At 32.4% G+C, this 22,523-nt stretch overlaps 1 protein-coding gene and 1 long non-coding RNA gene across 2 annotated transcripts; one reads left to right on the top strand and one right to left on the bottom strand.

Moving 5' to 3' along the window:
- Positions 1–17,152: 17,152 nt before the first annotated feature.
- On the bottom strand, positions 17,153–18,633 carry LOC120072636 (elongation of fatty acids protein 3-like). The gene has a single exon (XM_039025056.1). The coding sequence runs from the start codon at positions 18,472–18,474 to the stop codon at positions 17,530–17,532; it is 945 nt and encodes a 314-aa protein (XP_038880984.1). The 5' UTR covers positions 18,475–18,633; the 3' UTR covers positions 17,153–17,529.
- Positions 18,634–21,267: 2,634 nt separating this feature from the next.
- On the top strand, positions 21,268–21,920 carry LOC120072611. The gene is made up of 3 exons (XR_005480550.1): positions 21,268–21,585; positions 21,681–21,718; positions 21,810–21,920. It is a non-coding gene; the product is annotated as an uncharacterized LOC120072611 (long non-coding RNA).
- The last annotated feature ends 603 nt before the right edge of the window (positions 21,921–22,523 follow it).

The raw sequence follows: 22,523 nt of genomic DNA, 5'->3' as shown, positions 1-22,523 counted from the left end.
CTTAAGCTAAAATTGATATTGAGATCTAAAATACTTCAACATAAGCAATATAACCTGTAATTAAGAAAATTATCAAAACGCTTCATCACAAGCAATATAATCTCTAATTATCACTTCAAGTTTCACTCAATATGCAATCCTTTAAATCTCAGTGTTCCTCCTGTTGTTATAAAAGATCTAAACTAGCCTAGACAAATTTGTTGTATAAAGAGATCATAATTAGAGATACTATAACAATCTCCTACTATTTTATTTATCTATATAGTAACAACTTAAATCAACTATTGGCCAACAAAATCCTCCAAGTATCCCAACATAAATGATCTCAAATAGCACAACTATTACTGGTGGGATATTGTTAAGATAAACTCATGTAAGAACAAAAATGAATGGCCAATTTTGCAACTTCCTACCAAATAACATTAATAAAAATAAGAGAACTGGAATGCAAATAGTTCTACATTTAGAGAATTCAAGTTTCAAAAATAAAAATATGACGCAAGAACAAGATTAGAAAATTATCAAATTTCAACAAAGATTTAAGAGAGTTTCATACTTAAGGGATTGTAAATTTACCATGTTCTTTCTCAATAAGGTTATTGTGATCCCATCCTTAAGTCGTCTTCTTCTTCTACTTCAACTTCATCTCTTTTTCTTCTTCCTTCTTCAAAATCCCTCAGCGAACTCACCACTAATGTAGAATGTGAAAAACTTCATGTGAAACCTATAAAAGAACTCACCACTAAAAAATCCTCCAAACAACAAATGTATATAATATCCTAATCTCTAAAGCAAGTCTCTCTAAAATATGCGCAATAATCAATAACCATTATAAGATCAATAATCATCCACATAAAACTCTAAACAATCAAATGTTCTACTCCAAAATTCAAAGAAGGTTGTTTAAGTTTAAGGTGTAATTCACTATAAGAAAAATAACTTTCAGTGACAAATAAAATGTGTTGCTAAAAGCGTAAAAATGCCACTAAGAGTATTAGCAACGCATAGAGGTGTGTCACTGTGAATGTCATGGTATCTGCGTACTTAAAAGTTTTAGTGATGCATTTCAGTACACGCTGCTAAAACATGATTTGTACAGACGCTAACGCGTTACTAAAAGCATACTTTTAGCAAGCACGATTTGTTGCTATTAGTTTTATATAGTGACGTGACAAGTTTGTCTCTAAAAGTTAAGTTTTAGCGATGTATAGGACTGCTGCTAAATGTGAATTTCTGGTCATCTCATTACAAGCATCTGTTGCGACATTGACAAGCGTCAGTAAAAAAAATCGATTTACTAACGTTATATAAAGCGTTACTAAAAGTATTTTATCGAATAAAAAATAATGCTCAATTTAATATGTGAACCTGTTACAAAATCTAAAATGTAATAATCTTTTTAACATTTTAAGAACAGTTGTTTTTAAACATATAAAAATGAACCAAAATATTTACAAAATCTAACAAAATTTTAGAACTATCAATGAAAGTTGCTGATAGACATTGATAGACTTCTATCATTGTCTATCAGTGACATTAATAGTTCTAAAATTTTGTTGCATCTTGGAAATATTTTCAACAGTTTTACCATTTAAAATAATTTTCCTTTTAAGAATTGAGTAATGATTTTAAATGGAAACAAAAAGTTATAAATAAAAATGCACACATTCCCAAATATCAAAACACTATCATTGAAACAAAATAAAATACCAATTTGATCACAAGTTTAGATGACAAAAATCTCATTGTAATATCAACCTACTTCAATCATTTCCTAAATGAGCTCAAAGTTATATCAACAAAGCAAACAAACCCCATTAATATAGAAACAACTGTACAGGGACCAGAAAAATAAATATATTAAAGAGATGGGTGATCACATTTAAACATAAAGACTACCATAATTGCAGGATGGTCAAAGTACTTCAATACACTTAATCTAATCCAATACTTTAACAAACTAAAATTTTAAGAAGAATGTTTTATGAATATTACCTTTTAATTATCATTTGATTGGTCTGAACTCCTTTCTGTGTTAGATGTCCCTTTTTGAGTTGCCAACCTTCTTAAGATTTCTTCAATCATGACTTGTTGTGATTCAACTACACTTTGCAAATGTGCAACTTGAGCATTTGTTTCTTTAGTATGCTAATAACTTGCATCATTCCTAACATTTCTTGGTCTCGGTCCCCAACCTTTGCCCTTCACATGCCCCGACCGTTTACCCAACTCTCGTTCATAGATTTCTTCTGAAGTTGTTTTTAATGCCATAATCTCATCCTATAAAATAAATATGCCATAACATTATTATGGTGTAAAATAAGAAAGAAAATATGTAAACACAAAAGTTTACTTACATATTTATTTTTTGCCTCATCATTCACTCATCCCTTCTTTGCATTAGAATGAGTGTGCTTTAAATAATTCAATATCGCTTAACTCTTTACCATCTTCTAATTCCTACATGTTATGACTAAAGTTGTAGAATGAGAAATATTGATTATGGATACAAGAATGAAATACGTACCTTTCTTTACTTATGGCGTAAAAATGTTGTAGTGTCACCTTTAATTCTGGTATACTCATTGTTTTTTTACATAGTCCATGGAAGAAATTAGACAACTCTAATATACTTATATAAATATCCTTCATAGATATGGCTGAATGTCAAGTGGGAGAAGTCATTGTAATAAAACATGATAATCATGGCTTTTTAAGCCAAAGATTTTTCCCTCATTCACATTTACACACCTGGATATATTGAAAGAAAACCATCAGGAATCTTCACAGATTTCAAGAATGTACAAAAGTTCACTTTTTCAGCAGCAGTTAATGTGTAAGATATATGAGGCTTGACACGTCTACTTCCGATTTCTTGTATGTGAAGCTCCTTTCTTATATTCAAGTTAGCTAAATCCTCACGAGCTTTAACAGTGTCTTTAGTCTTCCCTTTGATGTTCAATATATTGCCCACCAAATTATCACATATGTTTTTATCAATATGCATCACATCAAGTTTATGACGTAGTTTAAGGTTTTGCCAATAAGGAAGATCGAAAAAAATGCTTCTTTTGGTCCAATTGTGCTGGATAATTATCCTTTTGTGTTTGTTATCACGTCTTGTGGTATTCTTACTAAGCATTGGAAAACTTATTGAATTCAATTGATTTATAATATCTTGTCCAGATAATATATTCGGAGCTGCTCGCATTCTTGTTTTCCATCATGTTGCTTATTTTTGTGCCATCATGAGTTAAAGGTAGATACCGACAATGTCCCATATAACAAATTTTGCTCTTTAGTCCCATTGAGCTTGTATCAACATTGCAAACTGGACATGCTTTATAATCTTTTTTCCTCCAACAAGATAAATCACCATAAGCTGGAAAATCATTGATTGCCCACAATAGTGTAGCTTGAAGTAGGAAGAAAGAAGCACTGAAACTATCATATATTTGAACGCCATTAACCCACAACTCGTTTAACCCATCTACCAGTCGTTAAAGGTAAATATCAATTTCTTTACTAGGAGACCTTGGACCAAGGATGAGTAAAGATATAAATATATGGTGCTTTCATACACTTCCAAGGGGGCACGTTGTATGGAATGAGCATAACTGGCCACATGCTATATGATGTGCTCATTTTTCCAAATGGATTAAAACTGTCAGAAGAAAGAGCTAATCTGACATTACGAAAGGTTACAGCAAAACAAGGATATTGACTATCAAAATGTTTCCAACCCTCAGCATCACCAGGATGCTGAAGTATTCCTTCAACTTCATGCCTCTTCTCCTTGTGCCACCTCATATCCTCAGTAGTATGTTTTGAAAGAATAATCTTCGCAACCTTGTCTTTAGTGGAAATTATCTTAACACTTTATGTGAAATTTGTTCCCTTTTCTATCATTCAATTTGTATCTTGACTCTCCACGATGTGGAAAATTATCTAGTGATGCATACTCTTTCCAAAATAAAGCACAGTCAAACTTGCACACATGAATTGATTTGTATCTGTTAAAAATAAAGAATAGGGAAGAGAAGAACAACAAGATTACATGGAAACCCTAGTATAGGGAGAAAAACCACGATCTAAATACTTTTCTTATTCTTTTTAATTTTTGATACATAAAAGTATAAATAGACAGTAGAAAACCCTAGGGATCTACACAATTACATAAATACCCCTAGGTTAATAACCCTATTTTCAACAGTATCCCATCCCTAGGTCACATAGTCTTTTCTTAGCCTAATAGTATGAGGTAGGTAGTTTTACACCATCTAGAAAGGCTTCGTTTAACAATTCCAACAACATATCAAATGATTTATCGCTCCAATGATTAAGTACCTTAATGTGTTTAAGTTTTACCACCCTGGATATAGCTCATCTTCTAGTTCATGAAAAATTCCACTTGTTCTATCTTCATCATTCGACTCTCTTTTAGTTTCTTCAAAATTTGGACCATGAAATTCATGAATCATTTTTAGCATCTCATCTTCCACATTATATCTATGATCTCTATTGTTTACTCTAAGATTTTCATTTCTTCTCTACTTTTAACTGAATTTGAAAATGTTGCACCTATAAATCTTGAATTAGTCCTTAAAAATGGAGAAATATCAACTTTATCTCCATGAAATATCCATCGGCTATAAATCGAAAACATGCCATATTTATATAAATGGTGTTCTATGTCATCTAAGTTATTCCAATTAGTATCCACACAATTTGAACAACGACATCTTGTTCTTCATTCTTCATCTAAATAATTCTTCGTGACTTCGATAAAACTATCAACACCATTAAAATATTGACTAGACCTTCGATCTCTTAAATTTATCCTACTACGATCCATAACAAGTACAAAGTGAAGTACCGAAATTAGAAATCAAGGTGTTAGAATCTAAGTCTTAGGTATATTGCAAGTAGGAAATCAAATTACTAATCAAAGTTAGGTAGATCTTATCAGTGTCAATGTCATATTAAGTGGAAAAATAACAAGTATGATTGAAAACACACCCTTAATCTTCCAACGTTTTAATAAGGGTACAGTTCTTCTCAAAGTTCTTAATTCCAATAGGAAACCAAATTAATAGGCATTTAATAATTGGAAATTTAATAATCTTGTTTAGGAAATGCTTAAGAGAATTAGGAAGAGAGGAAAATTCTTACCCATTGGACGAATCGCAAAGAACTTTCTTCTTCGAACACCACAAGCCCCCAATAACTATATATATACACTCTTTTATGGGATATTAAATCTATTTATATCTATCCTACTATTTCAAAAGATAAATATATAATCTTTATCTCTATTTATTATACTCTCAAATAAATCATCCTTAGTTTGTTTGCTTTAGATCATCAAAATATCAACAACCTTCTCACTATTTCTCTGACATTGTACATAACATAGTATTCGTACCAATAGACTATCATTCTCCATTTTCCTTCTTTTTAACTACTAAAGCCACGGTTCATTAACCCTAATGGATGGAGATGGACTGACACCACATTTATCAACAATGAACAAACTAAATTGAAGCTGAAACCTACAAATCACTGTTTGGTGGCCGAGAAAAACTCAGAAAAAGCAATATTCTCTGTCATCAATTCTCGATGTTCCAATACCAGTTTCAGCAAAACCAAATCGACCCACAAATAGAATCACAGAAATTAAACAGACCCAGAAAGCATTAAACCCCGAATCCACAAAAATTGCAGTAAAAAGCACAAGAGAAAACGACAATGGAGCGAGAGGGAAAGAGAGAGACTGAAGCTTACAGTGCTTCTAATTTAATCAGTGGCAACGGCCAGGCCAAAAACAATAACGTCGAGTACAAAAACTATAATCAGAATGAATTCTGAACTGTTCTTAATTGAAGCAGAAGGTAGGAGCAGCTGGCGTTGTCTGCTGGCGGCGTCTTCTTCCGGCGGCTAGGCGCAGCCGGATACGGACAACTGGTAAAAACCGGAGCGATGCGGTCTGGAAAAGAGGTGCGACACGTCTTCAAACTGGAGAAGGGTCTAGGGTACAACCAGCCGATTTCGAACTGAAGAAGGGATTTTTTTTTTTTTTTTTTAATTTTAAACCTAAAATAAAATATATAAACATATATATAATTTTCAAAATTCTTTCCTTTTCCCTCTCCAATTCCACATACCAAAATTTCTTGAATTTTAAATCCCAATCCCTTTTTTCTAACAAATTTAAACCAACTTTTTTTTAGTTATATTTCATTTTTTTAAAAGAAAAACAAATCTTTTTGTGATGCAGTAATATGTTGCTAAAAACTATGAACTTTCTGTGACTCGGGTTAATATGCCATTAAAACTTTTAGTGACATTGATTTACACTTCACCGCTAATAATAGCTTTTTGTGACATGTTTTCTGACATGTCGCTATAAATTAGCATTTTGCTATAAGTTTTGGCTATGTCACTAAAGAATTGTCACTAAAAATGAATTTTCTTGCATTGATTTGACAAAACTAAAAGTTCAAATTCAAAATTGATACATCATTACTCATTACACTAAGTGAATGAAAAGAAACAGGCAAAATAGAAGAAAATATTACAAATGAAAAGATATAGACCTAATAATTAGTCCAGACTAATTTCCTTTTAAAGACCTAAATTGCCTCAATGTACAAGGAAAGCACACCAAACCCCAAAGGTTCAAATAAGCAAATTTCACCCACTATTTTTCAACCAAATTTTAGTTGCACTATAATTAATCATCGTGTAGTAGTAGTACTCACATTCTTATAAACAACAATCGTATCCAGAAGAGCAAAAGTCATCATCCAACAACTAACATTCTATTGGTAAAGCAACATACACAACTGCAAACCACAAAGATTGTAAAAGAACTTTATGTAAGCGAAGATCATTCCTTAAATCATAATCAAACTCCTAGTTTGAAATTACCATTTATATATAGTTAATCATCAAACGTTAAGGAGTAATGACTTCTCTAAATGGAATGTGAAAAACTTGATCTAAACTAGAAAGTTGATACATCATCAAAATTTCTTAAGCTAATTCTATTCAATTTTTGTCCGATCTTTTTACCTAAACTACAAAGTTGATAAATCATTTCTAAGCTAAGTCTCATTGTTTTGTAAAGTTACACATTGTTCATTGAATAAAATAAGTGTTATTTAATTTTGGTATTTACTCATATCCAATAAACAAAGCTCATTTGTTATCTTATGTGAACTTAAGCATGTATATGTGATATACAAGTGGATCATGCCTTAAGTGATAACCTAAATAGGTCTGTAGTATAAGGATTAAGGTGGGATATTTGAAATCCTGGTGATACTACGGATGCGACCTCGACTTGGTAGAGGTTTGCAAGTGTTGTAAACTCACTACAGATGGTAAATCCTTGACCATTCAATGGTGGAGACGTGCGAGCGGGGGTGTCCTATACAAAAAGTTTGTATAAGACCTGGACCATGAGATGACTAGAACTCACTGTATATACGTTGTTTCATACTAGAGACTTACAATCTCACCTAAACGACCAATAGGTGACATGGCCTCAATCCTGAGTCTTTTGCGGAGAACTTCTGCTTTTGAGAGCGTCCTTGATTAGTAGGAGTGAGAGTCGGCCACAAATTGTCCTCAACATGGCTTTACTCTTTTGGGGACTTTCTGATGCTGGGAGCTGGGAACTCAATCCATCAAATGGAATTCACTCCTTTCCGAAGCTAAAGGGATAAGTAGAGAGGTGCTTTGCTCCCTTAAGGGCTGATGTCCGGGGCTTTGAACATTAGTGGCCACAGCTTCTCTCTTAGAAGAGAAGATTAGTCATAGTAAGGACCATGACTTATGTTCATTAGAGGGATCGTGGTACTTAAGGAGACAGATGTAACTACAGGGGCATAACGGTTATTGGCCAGCTGTACTTACGAGCATCTGTGAAGGGTGTCCGCATTTCTAATTGGTTAAGATGGACACATAAATATATTTGTGATAAAGAGAGTTCAGCTGTCGGTCCTTTAGTGGAGTGTTTGGCAGTTAACGGATGGTGGATTCCGTGACTAAAGAGTTTAGTCAGTTATTCACCTACCGTTGGAGCTTCGAGCTACAGGTCCATATGGTTCCCTTGGTAGCTCAATGGATTAGTTGAGGATCAACTCTTGGTGTTGATTTGAAAATGTTCAAGTATTGACAAGAGGTATTTGATTATATGTGATAGAGTAATTGGTATGATGTATGAAATACATCTAATGGAGGATTAATGTAAATGAGATTTACATAATACATGAATAGAAAAAGAACTATGGTTTAATATGTTTCGTGAGATGAAATATTGAAAACTATAGGTTATAAATATAGTATGATAAGTTGTTATATAATTGTATATTTATAATAATTAATTATTGAATAATTAAATCTTTTTCTCTAATAACCAATTGAGTGGGAGGTTATTGGTGGTTCATGGTAACCATGAGATAAAAGGAAAATTGTTTTTCCTCATTTTAGTAAGTTTTGAAAAGTTTTGCAAAAAATTGTTTTTGAGATTTCTCTCAGAAAAGAATCTCACGGAACGGAAGCTTGTCGAAGTAAATACCGATTTACTAACGACAGCTTAACAAAAAGGTAACGATCGTGTAGTTGTTGTTAGAACAGACACGGTACTAAGCGATTGAGCTACAGATGCTTAGCTTTTGCTAAACGATTAGGCATCGACCTATAGATAGGTTTCAGCCATCTCCCACTCTGCCAATCGTGTAACCGATCGATGTTTCCCTCTTTCGTCTACCTCAATCCAAGTCCAACACAGAGTCCGCCCTCTGGATTCTCACATCGAGAATACCATGGTACCCTCTTGAGTGGTGTCATACTCAACTCGACGCCGTCGAAGTTCTTATAAGGAGCCATTCGTGTTGCTGGGTGTTCGTGACCGAGGAAATCGCGGAGTTTCCAGTGCGCGGTGTTTTAAGCTATGTAGGCGGTCGTGTTGTTCGACGTTTGAGATTGCTGTTGTTTGGTTTTATGTCCTAAAAACTCGCCAGTTTGTAAAATGATAAACATTTTCTATATCAATATACTTGTTATTAATCTCATAAATTATATGTGAAAGTCTAAATAAGACCTATGACTATTATTATGAGTACTGAACTTTATGTGGAAGACATAAGAGTTGATCAAGTTCGAGTAAAATATCAAATGATCTATGGTATATAAATGAGGTTGGGTACCTTAATTTTGGTAACACCATTGGATGCGACCTACTATGTAATTGTTACAAAAAGTTGTAAAGTGTTACATACGATGTGATCCTAATTCGTATATATTATGATTGAGGAGTTGGGCGTCATATGCAATGAGTTTGTGCATAAGATTAGGCCAAGAATAAGTTACTCTACTTTTATAATGTGTTTACTTTTAAGACTGATTATTTCACCTAGATGACCTAGGTAACTCGATCTTAATCTGAGCTAACTATAAACTCCTGTTTTATTCGGGATTGCCCTTAGATTGTATAGTTGAGGGTTGGCTTCAACAGCACCGGCTCAATGAGACTCCATTCAGGGGTAAGACCAGATAGATAGCTGAGGACAGGGTGCAAGACGGGTCAGCACCTACAATTTAGGGATAGGAGAAAGGTTGTTTTCTCAAGTACTGAATCCAAGTCTTGAACAAGGGGTCCCACTCTCTCACTAGGCTAAGAGAGTTTGGTTTAGTAATTGAATCACCAAACCAGTTGTTCATTAGAGGATCAGTAGGGACTTGAGGGAATAAGACGTAATCTCGAGGGTAAAACGATATTGGACCCAACTGTTATTACGACAAACCCAATGAAGGTCGACTTGCTGATTATGGTTAAAATCATGTGGAACATAATATATCTACAGTGAGGGAGTGCAACTATAGGCCTTTAGTGGATGACCCATTAGTTAACGAATGAGGATTAATTTGTCTAATGAGTTTAGCCAATTAATCTCATATCGTTGGAGCCCATGATCTGTAGGTCACGAGGTCCCACTACTAGCTCGTAACGGACTAGCTCTAGAATAACGTGAAAATTAATTTGAACGTTCAAAATTAGAATTAAGAGAATTAGTAATTATATGAGAATATAATTATATGTGTTAATGTTATATTTTTTAATATGATTTAAATATATAAAGATGGATATGTGTTAAAATTAATTTATATTTGATATTAAATTAATTAATTTTATTTAATAATTCAATTTATGGAAATTAATTAATTTTTTTCATTTTAAAATCAAAATAGATTTAATAAAATCAAATTTCGATTTTTTGAGATAAAATTGAAAAAGAAAAATAAAACAAACAAAACATATAAAATGGAAAAAGAGTTTTTTCTATTATCCATCATCAAGTAGCTCACTCAAATGGCATTATCTTTGCCTTGTCTTCTCCAAGCATGAGCTACAACTCATGCAACTTTTTTCTTTGCATGTTGATCTGCAATATAATGAAGAGATTGGAGTTAAAATCGGGTATGCAGTCTATAGAGATTTTGAGAGAAAAATTGGTTTGAAGAAAGAGTTCCTCAATTGATTTTTTGCAGTGAGCATTTCTCCTTCTACCCTTGATTCAAGCTTTTTTTGAGTCCCATAACTCAATCTAATGCACCAAGAGAATAGTGGAGAATATCGTAAGGTGATCTACAACAAGATTTGGAGAAGATAGTAGCTAGTGAAGGAGCTTTAAAGAAGTTCTACAAGAGGTATGTTTTGAAACTCACTTTTCTCTGTAAAAGCATGCTTTATATTTTGCCAAAATTAGTGAATTTAAGTGCTTAGATGATTCTTGTGCTCCTGCTACTGTTGATACATTCCTACAGCTGTGTTCGAGCGTTCGTGAGCAAGGAGTGTGGAGACGAGTCGACAAACGTTCGTAGCTTTTCTCCTTGATTTCTTATTGTATCATGCTGTAATTTCTGTAACAATTTCATAACTGTTTATTTTGTTTACGACTGTAATTTGTAATGTTCATACATGATTGTAATTCTGAATGATCTATTCCACTGCTCATAGAAATCTCGAATTCGATTTCCTTCAAGGAAGACAACACAACATGCATATCCCAAATCAAAGTATTGGGTTGTATGTCCTAAAACTCGCAGTTTGTAATGTTAAACATATTCTATTATCAATAGAGATGTTATTGATGTTTATTCAATAAAATTGTTGTTGAATATGTGAAATGCACTTATAAAATCTAAATCCAATAAACTAAATATCCATGGCTATTATTTGAATACATGAACTTTATGTGGAGAAATAAGAGTGGTTCAAGTCTAGTAAATAGCCAACACGGTCTATAGTATATGAATAAGGTTGGATACCTTATTCTAGTAATACTATCGGATGTGACCCACTCTGTAACTGTTACAATTTGTTGTGAAGTGCTACAAAAGAAGTGATCCTGATTCGTTCATATATTGACATAAGGAGCAGGGGCGTCCTATGTAATGAGTTTGCATAAGATCGGACCAAGGTGAGGAAATTGAAGCTAATATGAAGAAGATTCAAAGTCTACAAAGGTTGTATTTCTTCTTCCCCTTTTACTTGTTTTAATTGCATGTTTGTCCTTTGTAATTAACCTAATTAGACTATTTTAGATCCTTATTTCTTCCGTTGCGCATGTGTTCGTTTCATCACAAAGAAAGATATGTTAGAGGAGATAGAACGAAGCATATTTTGCTAAAGCTTTTCTACACTCATGATCTTGAAGAAAATGGTGACATCACTATACAACAAACTTGTTCCAAGGATAATCTGACGGATTTATGTACAAAGTCATTGCCTATAATAACCTTTGAAAAATTGATGTACAATATTAGAATGCGACGACGCGAAGATCTCAAGTGATGTTTTCATAAGGGGGAGTAAAGATATTGTATTCTTTTTCAGAGTATTAGATTATATGAAATATATACCTTTTTTCTTCATTAGGATTTTTTTCCAATGGGGTTTTTCCTAGTAAGGTTTTAATGAGACATATTTCATATATGTAATGGACATCTAAGGAGGAGTATTATAAATATTATAGAAAATAGATTCTCATTAGATACCCATGCTTAGCGTCCATTGACCATGGTCATGTCCCCATTTTTTCAAAGTGTGTCCATGTATCTTATAAATACTCCGTATTAGTGTCAATGTAATCCACCTCCTACTTGTCAAATTGCCTATAAATAGTGGCATTTTTTATGTTTTGAAGGACACACACATTGGACAAATCCATAATTGGTTATTTATTTTATTTTGTATATTTATATATATTATGTTTAATTTGTTTTAATATTTATTTATTTATTCTATATATTTATATTATATTTATTTATTTTAATATTATATTTTATTAGCATCTGTTTTCCTGATGTGCTCCTCAAATTCACAACACTGAATTTTATTTGAAAGTAAATCTTTGTTTGGTTAAGAGTGTTCAATTCCACGACAATTCAAGAAAAAAAAATATTTTTTTTTAAATGAGAGTGATTTTATTTGTGTTTTAAATGGTCAATTAGTTCCATGGTTGAATAAAAACATTGATATGATTTTTCAATATATAAAGTATCAAACAAAATAACATAGGGAAATTTATAGAGTGACCCAAAAATTGGGAAAAAAATGTCAAACGACCCAATTTTTGAAAAAAAAAATGTCGAATGACACTTTGCTGACAACAAATTCAGGTAAAATTACCAAAATATACTCGCATGCATATAGGAAAACATCTCGCTCTCTCTAACTCTCTCTATCTCTTGCTTTCTTTCTCTCTATATATATCTCCCACTCTCTCTCTCTCTCTATATATATATACACACACACATATATACATATTTCTTGTTCTCTCGCTCTCTCTCAATCTTTGTCTGCCTCGCTCTCACTCTCATCCTTTCTCTTGTTCTCACTCTCTCTGTGTCAGGTCATTTCATCTCTCACTCTCACTCTTGATTTCGTACAACATTGTTTGAATTGGAATCAGTACCCATGGTTTCAACTCCTCAACTCTCAAACACCCATCATCCTTAATCTGCTTCAAGTTTCCTAAATCATTCAAAGTACAAAATCGAGTTTCAAATAGTAGAGCCGAGATTTAACCGTTGGTCGTGCATCATTTGTCGGAGTTGCGTCGAAGAAAAACGAAATCCCATCGTAGAAGGAGAAGGAGAACAAAATCATGTCGGAGGAAAAGAAGAAAATCGTGGGAAAGAAGGAGGACAAAAAAATGGACATCTTTAACTTCACTTTCACTTGTATATGACATTAGCATAGAAGGTCATTTGACGTTTCTTACAAAATTATGTCATTTGCTATTTTGAATCTTTAAAATAGGTTACTTTTGCAATTAATCTAACAACAAATATAAAATTTTTTAAATAAAATTTATTATTATAAAAAAGTTGATATAATTAATATCAACGTGTATTGTTAATTTCAAAGTTTGAAGTTTAATTCTCTGTGTCGGTAAAAAAAAAATGGTTAGTAAACAACAATTAATGACAGCAGTTTAGAATTTAATGCTATAGGAAGGCGACAAATTAATGTTGAAAAAATGACACAATTTGACGTTGATGTTTAACAAAATATATATATATATACATATATATATAATTCATTAGTAGCTCTCCTTATCCAATTGATAGAGCATGTCAATAACAAATTAAAATGCTTTAATTTCATCTTAAAAAGTTTAGACCGATCGGGTAATTATTTTACTTTTAGTTTTTTATTTTTAAAAATTAAGTAGACTTCTCCATATGCTTTAATAATGATGTGCATCTTAAGTTGTATTCTTAGTTAATTTATTTTTAAAAAATAAATTTTTAAAAACTACATCCCATTGGATAATTATTTGATTTTTTTATTTTTATTTTTAAAAAATTAAATCTATAGACATTATTTCTCCCACCAAAATTTCTTATTTTACCCATGGTTTAAAAAACCAAATCAAAATTTGAAAACTAAAAAAAAAAAGTAACCTTTTATTTTTGTGTTTGGAATTTGGCTAAAAACTCAACTGTTGTACCGATAAAGATGCATAAGAAATGAGAGGGAAATAGTTTAATTTTCAAAATAAAAAACAAAACATGAAATTGTTACCAAATGAGATATACTTTTTTTAGTTTTTAAAATTTGGCCTTATTTTTTAAAACATTGATAATAAGAAAAACATTTAAAAGTAGAATGCGAGTTTGTGGATTTGATTTTCAAAAACTAAAAATAACCAATAAAATAACAAATTTAATCTGGATATATTAAATAAGTCAATTGTTTCTCTTTCTTTGTAACCTTAATAATAATAATTAATGAATAAATAATAATTCAATTAGAATCTAATTTAACTAATTAAATGTTCTTGATTTAAATGTTAGGGAGTCAAATTCCCAAAACTCAAAACTCCCAACATGACTCATTCATAACTTAAACAAGTCGAATAAAAACCTGAAAAGTTAGTGAAGGTTGAAAATGTCTACTGTGGGTTGGATTATAAACTTATTTTAGAATGTGTTAGAGTATGATTTTTTTCATTAAACAAATTAATTTTAATTGAATCAAAAGAAATTAAATATATTTATTATGAGATAATCTTTTGTTTTATGATTGAAATAATAGTCGTCTTATTTTATATTATTTTAGTACAACAATACATGAGAGTGGAAAATTTTTAAATTTTAATCTTTCCATTAGAGTATAATGAGTGAGGTTTAGATTGGAAAAAAAAATTGTTTTTGAAATGGTACTATTCTTTCCAACATTTTATATAAAAAAATATGATTAGGTCATGTTATAGAAAATGCACACTTCCTTTTTATGAAAGAAATAAGAATGTTACTAAATTGACCTTATCTAAATTATTCTGACATAGCTAATGACATAGAGGGTACTAGAAAGTTACCCTATTTTGTTTTATTTTGTTTTATTTTTTTTTTTTCGTAAAGTTATTGTAATTAAAGTGTGGAGTGAGGGAATCAAACCTCTGACCTCGAGATCGATAGTATAAGCACTATGTCAGTTGAACTATACTCATCGATCTTTGACAATATCAAGAGCTAATTGATCTATGTCAATCAACAAAGCTAACCTAAAATTAATCTTTAACAATATCAAGTGCTAATTGATCTTTCGTTCTTTTCTTAAAAAAAAAATACTCAAAATTTAAGAATTCAAATGAAATTTAAACGCAAATGAGTATCAATAATATATATATATTAACTTATACATCATATTTATAAACTTTGTGATAAGTTACAATTATGCTCTTAAAGATCGAAAAGTTCATTTTTGCCTTTAAATTTTGAAAATGTTTGAAAAAGATAAATTTAAAAGATTTTTGTTCAAATGATGACAAAAATTAACCATAATTGATTGTAAACATTAAAGCATACATGTCATCATTTAGAATATCACTTATATGAATATTGACATAACAATTTATGTGCAAAATGATTAAGGTAATGATAGATTACACTCAATTTCATGCAATTTTTTTTTTACTAATTACATAGAAAAAATAAAACTAATTAAATTTTTTCAAAAAAAACAAAAAGCTACATTATAAATTTGTTTTGAGCCATTGTTTAGGCTAAATAAAGATAGATGCAATTTAGACAACACCAATTTTTATTTTTTTTCAAATGATTATATGAATGATGGGGTGAATGATGTTAAAAAGAAAACATCTTATGGTTCAAGTTGTTATTATAAATAAAACAATTCATGATTTCCAATTTTTATAATTGGCTACAATGTCCATTTATGTCCTTCATTATCCACAAATAAATAATAATAATAATTATCAATGGTAATAAAGTGAAGCCCAGTTAATTACGATTGTGGTACCTCAATTCGTAATCCCATTTCGAATGAAATGGTGACCAATTCAATTATCATTGATTATTACGTGGGACCCATTCTTCTTTTGTGTAAATTTTGTAGGATTTTCCAGATTTTATGGTCACACGTATCATCCATCCCATTCAATTACCATCCATACGATTTTCATTGTATTTGAGATCAATACTAGTATTTGTATATATATATGGTTATATATCTGTACTAATTACTATATAGATGATATAGATATTAATCTAAAACCGAGTGATATTGATATAGTTTTTGTAATTTTTAATCATGTAGAGCCGATAACAATCGATGTCAATACTGATATTGATTCTAAATATCGATATTGAACTCAATATTTATATTGATTATCCATATCGATAATTGTATCTTTTGAATACTGATATAGTACGAAATCTAATCAAAATAACGATATTAACATAGTAACTGACCGATCGAGCAAATTAAACACATAATAAAAAACTTGAACAATAAACTTATCAAATGATAAACACATAACAAATGAAGGGCATTTGAGTAAGAAATAGCAAGAGGAAGACGCTTGAATGAGCAAAACAGTTGAATGTTTGAAAGTTTAGTATTTTTTTTTTTATATCTCCAAGGCATTATAGTAATCACATTCCATTCCATTACAAATGTTAATGTAAATGACTTAAAAAGAAAATCAAATTATGATTACAAATATCTAATCTAAATACATATAAACGAAATCTATTATAATTGGATCAATTTTGATCGTGCCGGCCTAAATATGACATGAATTCAATCAAAGATACTTTTATATAACCTTAAAAATTTTGAGAGAGAGGTCCTACCTCCGTTTAGAGAGAGAAAAATATATATAAAGATCGTTTGCTTGTAATTAAAGTTGCTCAAAAGGAATAACAATGGAATCTTAAAAATGCTGTAGTCAAATGTTCCATCACTTAAAAGAAAAAATATAATATATTTTTTTTCCATACACTTTGCCTCCATTTTTTTTTTCACCTTACTCCAACAACACAACATTAAAAATTCAAAATAAAAAAAGAGAATTTTTATAGTGATAAACGATAGGATGGAGTGCAAAAAGATGTATACATCCCAATATGCACAGAAATTCCAGATCTTCAGTTGGTATAAAAAAGAAAAGAATTTAAATTTGGAGAAGACATGAAAAAAGATTAAAAAGTATAATAAAGTGGGGAATAAGAAAGTAGGAAGCACATATCATAATAATTTCACCCTTTTTAGGTACATAACATTCAGTGGCATGTTAATTTTTGTAAATTTTTCCTGCAAAAAGGAACATCAATTTCAAAGTTGAAAAGGAACATTTTTATTGTGAGATAAGAATTCATTTTATTGTTCCCATCATTCGAACCCTAATCTGGAGCTGGTATCTCCTAAACATTACACTTTTCCTTAGCCATAAACCCTATACAACACATATACGTTTAAAATTTTTGTAATAATATACATTACATTACATTATATATTTACTTACTTCTTTACAATACCAAAATTTCATAATTTTTCTTAGCTTCCAAACAGGCACCAACAACACCAAATTCTTTCTTTCTCACCCTCTACATTCATCAAATTCCACTACCAATTCCTTTGTAAAATCCAAAATTAGAAGTGGGATTTCAGTTACCATTCCCCAAAAGACAGATTCGATCAATCAATTAATGATACTTATCTTTGAAATTCTCAGGTTCAGACACTCTTCCCAGAGATTGATTCTCTAAATTCCCATAACAGGGTTGGTGGGGTTTGATGATCTTCATGGAATCCTCTGTTTTCCCCAGATGAATTTTGAGATAGAAGTTCAAGAAAAGCAGTAAAATAGCTCCATTGAGAACAGAATTCAAACTCCAAGCCCCAATTCCATTGCATCCACCTTTCATGAAATGAAGCAACAAAACTCCCACATGGCAGGCTAAATTACAACCCAATAGAACGAATTGACAATTCACCACAAAAGGGAAACAAGCCCTTCGTAATCCAATCGCGGTCCAGAATCTGTACCCATAAACCACTGCGTACACCACCGAAGTCGATAGAATCGCCAGAACCTGAAACGACTGAGAAAATTCAAGCCACAGGAACGACATAAACGTGGAGATCGAGTGGTTGAAAAGCTGGAAGAAGGAGAGTCTCCGTCGGCGAAGAATGGTGAAGATTGTTCGAAACATATGGAAGAATCGCGACAAATAATAGATGTAGGACCAGAAGAAGACGCGTCCTGAAGGACGAGTTCCTAAGGGGAAACAGAGGAGCCATTGGAACGGGGTTTTGGAACGGCGCCAAAACCACCGGGTGTCGCGGATCTCGGCAGCGGAGGAGAGGAGGATGCCGGCGGAGATTAGAGTGGAGATTAGGGCCATGGACAGGCAATGGATGGCTGGAATGGGACCGAGAGGAACAGGGCGGCCGGGGCGGAGGAGGAGGCTGAGGAAGAGATGGACGGCGGTGGAGAAGGCGAGGTAAAAGGCGATGGAAGAGAAGAGGAAAGACCAAGTGGAACCCCATGAATGGGTGTGGCTCCAACGGAACCCGACGATGGCGGGATGCTCCGACAGCCAGTAGGTGAAATCGTTGATATTGATGGGGATGATTCCGGGCGACATCGCCGTCGACGTTGAGAAGAAACGATCAGACGGCGGCGGAGGGCGGGACTTACGTCAAAGTCATGGGGAAACCATGAGAATGGCGAAATCGGAGCAAAATTGGAGAAGGGGGGGAAGGAAATTGTGAACGATGTAGAAATTTTTGGGCCGTTTTTTAGCGGAAACGTGTGGGTAGAAACGGAAATACCCTTTTTACCTTTCACACGTGTGTAATCTATCTAACACGTGCTCCCTCCATCTGACCTTTAATTCTGATTAATTTTGGTTAAGTTATACCATATACTTTTGAAATGATCTGTTTATATTTAGAAAGTTTCATTTCATTTTTTTAGTCTTAAATTTGTTTTAAAAAACATTTGATTTTTCTTCTTTATAAATTGAGAATCGTAAACCAATTTGTTCTAAAAATATGATTGCAGTGATATCTTTTGAGTCGAATTGAATGATAACAATAATATCCATCTTTTATATAGTTAAAAATTAGGATAAATATCAATCTATATCCCGAAACTTTAGATTGTATCAATTTAAACCTTAAATTAAGAATTGTATCAATTTCAATCCTAAAATTTAAGGGTTATATCAATTTAAACTCTAAATTTTGAGAATTGTATCCATTTAAATCTTAAACTAATAATTATATTAATTAAGGGTATTAATTTAAACCATGAACTTTCATAGATATATTAATTTAACCTTGAACTTTCATAAGTGTATTCAAATAAAATATCATGGAGGGTTTAAGTTGATACAATTACTAAAGTTCGGGTTTAAATTGATACACAGGATTTAAATTGATACAACTCTAAAGTTTAGAGTTTAAATTGATATAATTATTAATTTAAGGTTTAAATTGACATAATACCTAAAGTTCAAGAGTTAAATTGATATTTACGGTAACGATCTAAAATTTCAAGAAATTTTATTTATTTGTCTTGCATTATTTGATTTGTTTATCGGATTTTAGGGAGTTGGAATTTGTTTATTTTGGAGTGACAAATCTATTCAAATTAACCTTGTGGAAGATATGGATTTAGTTCAATTATTGAGAATTGAATTTGATTTTTGATTTAATTAGATTAATGGTTGAGATTTTATTTCCTTTGGATTTTTAATTTGAATTTTGAAAATAATGAAATTGATTGGAGTTATTTGGTTAAGAGATTTGGGGGGTTAAAGGAATTAAATTATATATATTTATATATATAATTACTTAGAGTTTTGGTTAAAAGGATTTATATTGGTGTTTATTATTTTGACACGTATTCCCAACTAACAAAAATAGCTACTATTAGGTCTTGATTGTGTTCAGGAAAACAAAGTAGGTAAATTAAAAAAAATCTCTTTATGATCTTAAACAAGCTCCCAAACAATAGTATGAAAAATTCAATGATACTATAAACAATGGTTTTTAGGTAAAATCTTCAGATACATGTGTTTATTCAAAGTTATTTGGAGCTGAGGTGTGATTATATGTTTGTATGTTGATGATATGCTCATCTTTGGAACAAAAATAGAGATGATAAGGAATACCTCCCATTTTGCAATAAAAGATTTAGGGGAAGCTGACGTAATACTTGGTGTTAAGATAAAAACTAAAAATAATTTGTTTTGATGATCCTCTTACAAGAACTCCTTATGATGCTAGTATAAGTCTTAAAAAAAAATAAAGGTGATTGTGTATATAGTCTGAATATGCAAAGATTATAGGTAGCGTTGTGTTTTTAATGAACTATACTAGACCTGATACTGCATATGCTACTAGTAGATTAGTAGATTGAGTAGATATACACATAATCCTGATAAGGATCATTAGAGTACTCTTCATCGTCCCTTAAGATATCTTAAGGGAACGGTGAACTATTGTTTACATTTTAACAAATTTCCTACTGTATTAGAAGGTTATTGTGATGCTAACTGGGTATCTGATAATGACGAAATAAGTTCTATAAGTGGTTATGTTTTTTTACTCGGAGGAGGAGCAATATCATGGAAGTCTGCAAAACAGACTTGTATTGCTAGATCCACTATGGAATCAGAATTTATTAATCTAGAATTAGTAGGATAGTAGGACAGGAGACTGAATACCAATAACTTAGAAGCCTACTAGGGGATGTACCATTATAAGAGGCATCAATATCAATATCTGTGCACTGTGATTCACAGGCTGCCATAGGTATTGTCAAGAATAGTGTATACAATGGCAAAATAAGACATATACATTTTAGACATGGAGTTGTGAAACAATTGGTAAAGGGAGGAATTATTTCCTTAGATTTTGTGAGGTCTAAGCAAAATTTTTTAATTTGAATTTTGGAAATAATGAAATTGATTGGAATTGTTTGGTTGAGAGATTTAGGGAGTTAGGGTTAAAGGAATTAAATTATATACATTTATATATATAATTATTTAGGGGTTGTTTGGGGTGGGAGTTTTATTAATTCCACATGGAAACCTCCAAAAGGCTTTCTAAATCTTGTGGCTGAGCTTCCACTTTGCCATGTACACGCGTCACTCTCTCGCCCCACCCTTTTTTTCCCCTTTTTTCACCATTTTTTATTTAGGGGTTGTTTGGGGCACTGACATGATGTAGGATGTGGGGAGTTGAATTCTAATGTGTGGGGAGTTCTGATCGAGTATGATCGAACATGTTCAAGTATTGAGATGATATAGACGGAAAATGTGGAGATATACCATCTCATGTTGGGCCCCCAAACAGTCCCTTCAAGTTTTGATTAAAAGGATTTATATTCGAGCCTTATGCATGCAAATAAAAAAAAAAGGGAAGCAAATTTCTTCTCCTTCTTCATCGTGGTCGCCAAGACCCCCCTCCCCCTCATCTCTTTCTCTTCCAGCCGTGTGAAGCCACCACGGTCGCCGATCCGCCGCACCACCTCAGCCCAACCATCTGCACCGCCCATGCCAGCTGCTCACGTCGGTCCAGCCGCTTCTTCCATTTGCGCCATTCACCCCCAATTGCGCCTCAGCCACAGCCTGATGCCGTTTTTGACCATTCGCTGCCTGGTTCCTTCAACGGTTCCAGCACTCTTTCGGCCAGCGACACTTCCCTTTTGTTCAACGCCTCTATTCACCATGATCTTGGATTTTTGGGTAAGTTTTGAGGTGTTTTTGAAATGTCCATTAAGATTGGTTAAGGTTTAAGGTTAAATTGGAGTTTTGAAGGCGTTCTCGTCACTGTCTTACAGCTTCGACGAGGGTTTTGGACGGTTTCGTATACTTTTTGGTAAGTTATTGTTGACTGTTCGCGTGGGTTCCTTTTAATCTTGAATACCCACTAGGATTTGGTTTTAATTTTGGATTTTATGGTGATTTAGGAGGTAGAGGTGGAGGCTTAAGTTGTTATTCGCTTGAGTTAAGGGCTAATTTTGGTAAGTTACCTACTGCCGATTCGCCCTCGAACCTAAGTGTATTAAGTACTAGTCCCTATGTTGGTCTCAAATGTTGTGACACACTTGTTGGTCAGTTGGAATTGTGGAAACTTAGGTTTTTGCCATGAAAACTTTGCTAGTATGTTTTGATGCATGTGTTGACTGATGCATGGATTTAGAGACTGTTTTGAAATCTCTTTAAGCATGATTTAGGTATGCTTATACCTAAGATGAACTACTGTGGTTATTAGCCTTCTTATCGGGCTATGCACATCGCATGTAGTGAGCCTTCAGACTCACACTTTATGTCTATGTACGGTGCCCTTCGAGATCACCACTTATGTTTATGATCGTGTCCCTCCGGGGTCACTACCTATGAAAGCGTGCCTCCGGGTTCGCCCCTTATGCTTATGCCTATGCCTACGATTCGTAATGTGCACTTAGTCTCGAAGTCTAATAGTTCACCTAGTGGGTCTAATAGTGGGTTGCTTATTTGGTATATTTATATACTCTATCTTTTTTTTCTTTCATATTTTTTAGGTAAAAGTAAGGATAGACCGATGAATGATAAAAGGGCTTTTAGAATCTAGCATATTAAAACTCTTAGTTATTTCATTCATTCATTTATTAATTCGTTTATTTGCTCAATTTATTCTAAAA

This window comes from Benincasa hispida, chromosome 3, assembly GCF_009727055.1.
Source record: "Benincasa hispida cultivar B227 chromosome 3, ASM972705v1, whole genome shotgun sequence".
Classification (NCBI taxonomy): domain Eukaryota; kingdom Viridiplantae; phylum Streptophyta; class Magnoliopsida; order Cucurbitales; family Cucurbitaceae; genus Benincasa; species Benincasa hispida.
Note: the sequence above shows the minus strand (reverse complement) of the source record. Positions and strands in the feature narration are given on the sequence as shown.

Bases quoted from the DNA above. Each gene is read 5' to 3' on its own strand.
- LOC120072636 (XM_039025056.1), bottom strand. From the start codon at position 18,474: ATGTCGCCCGGAATCATCCCCATCAATATCAACGATTTCACCTACTGG.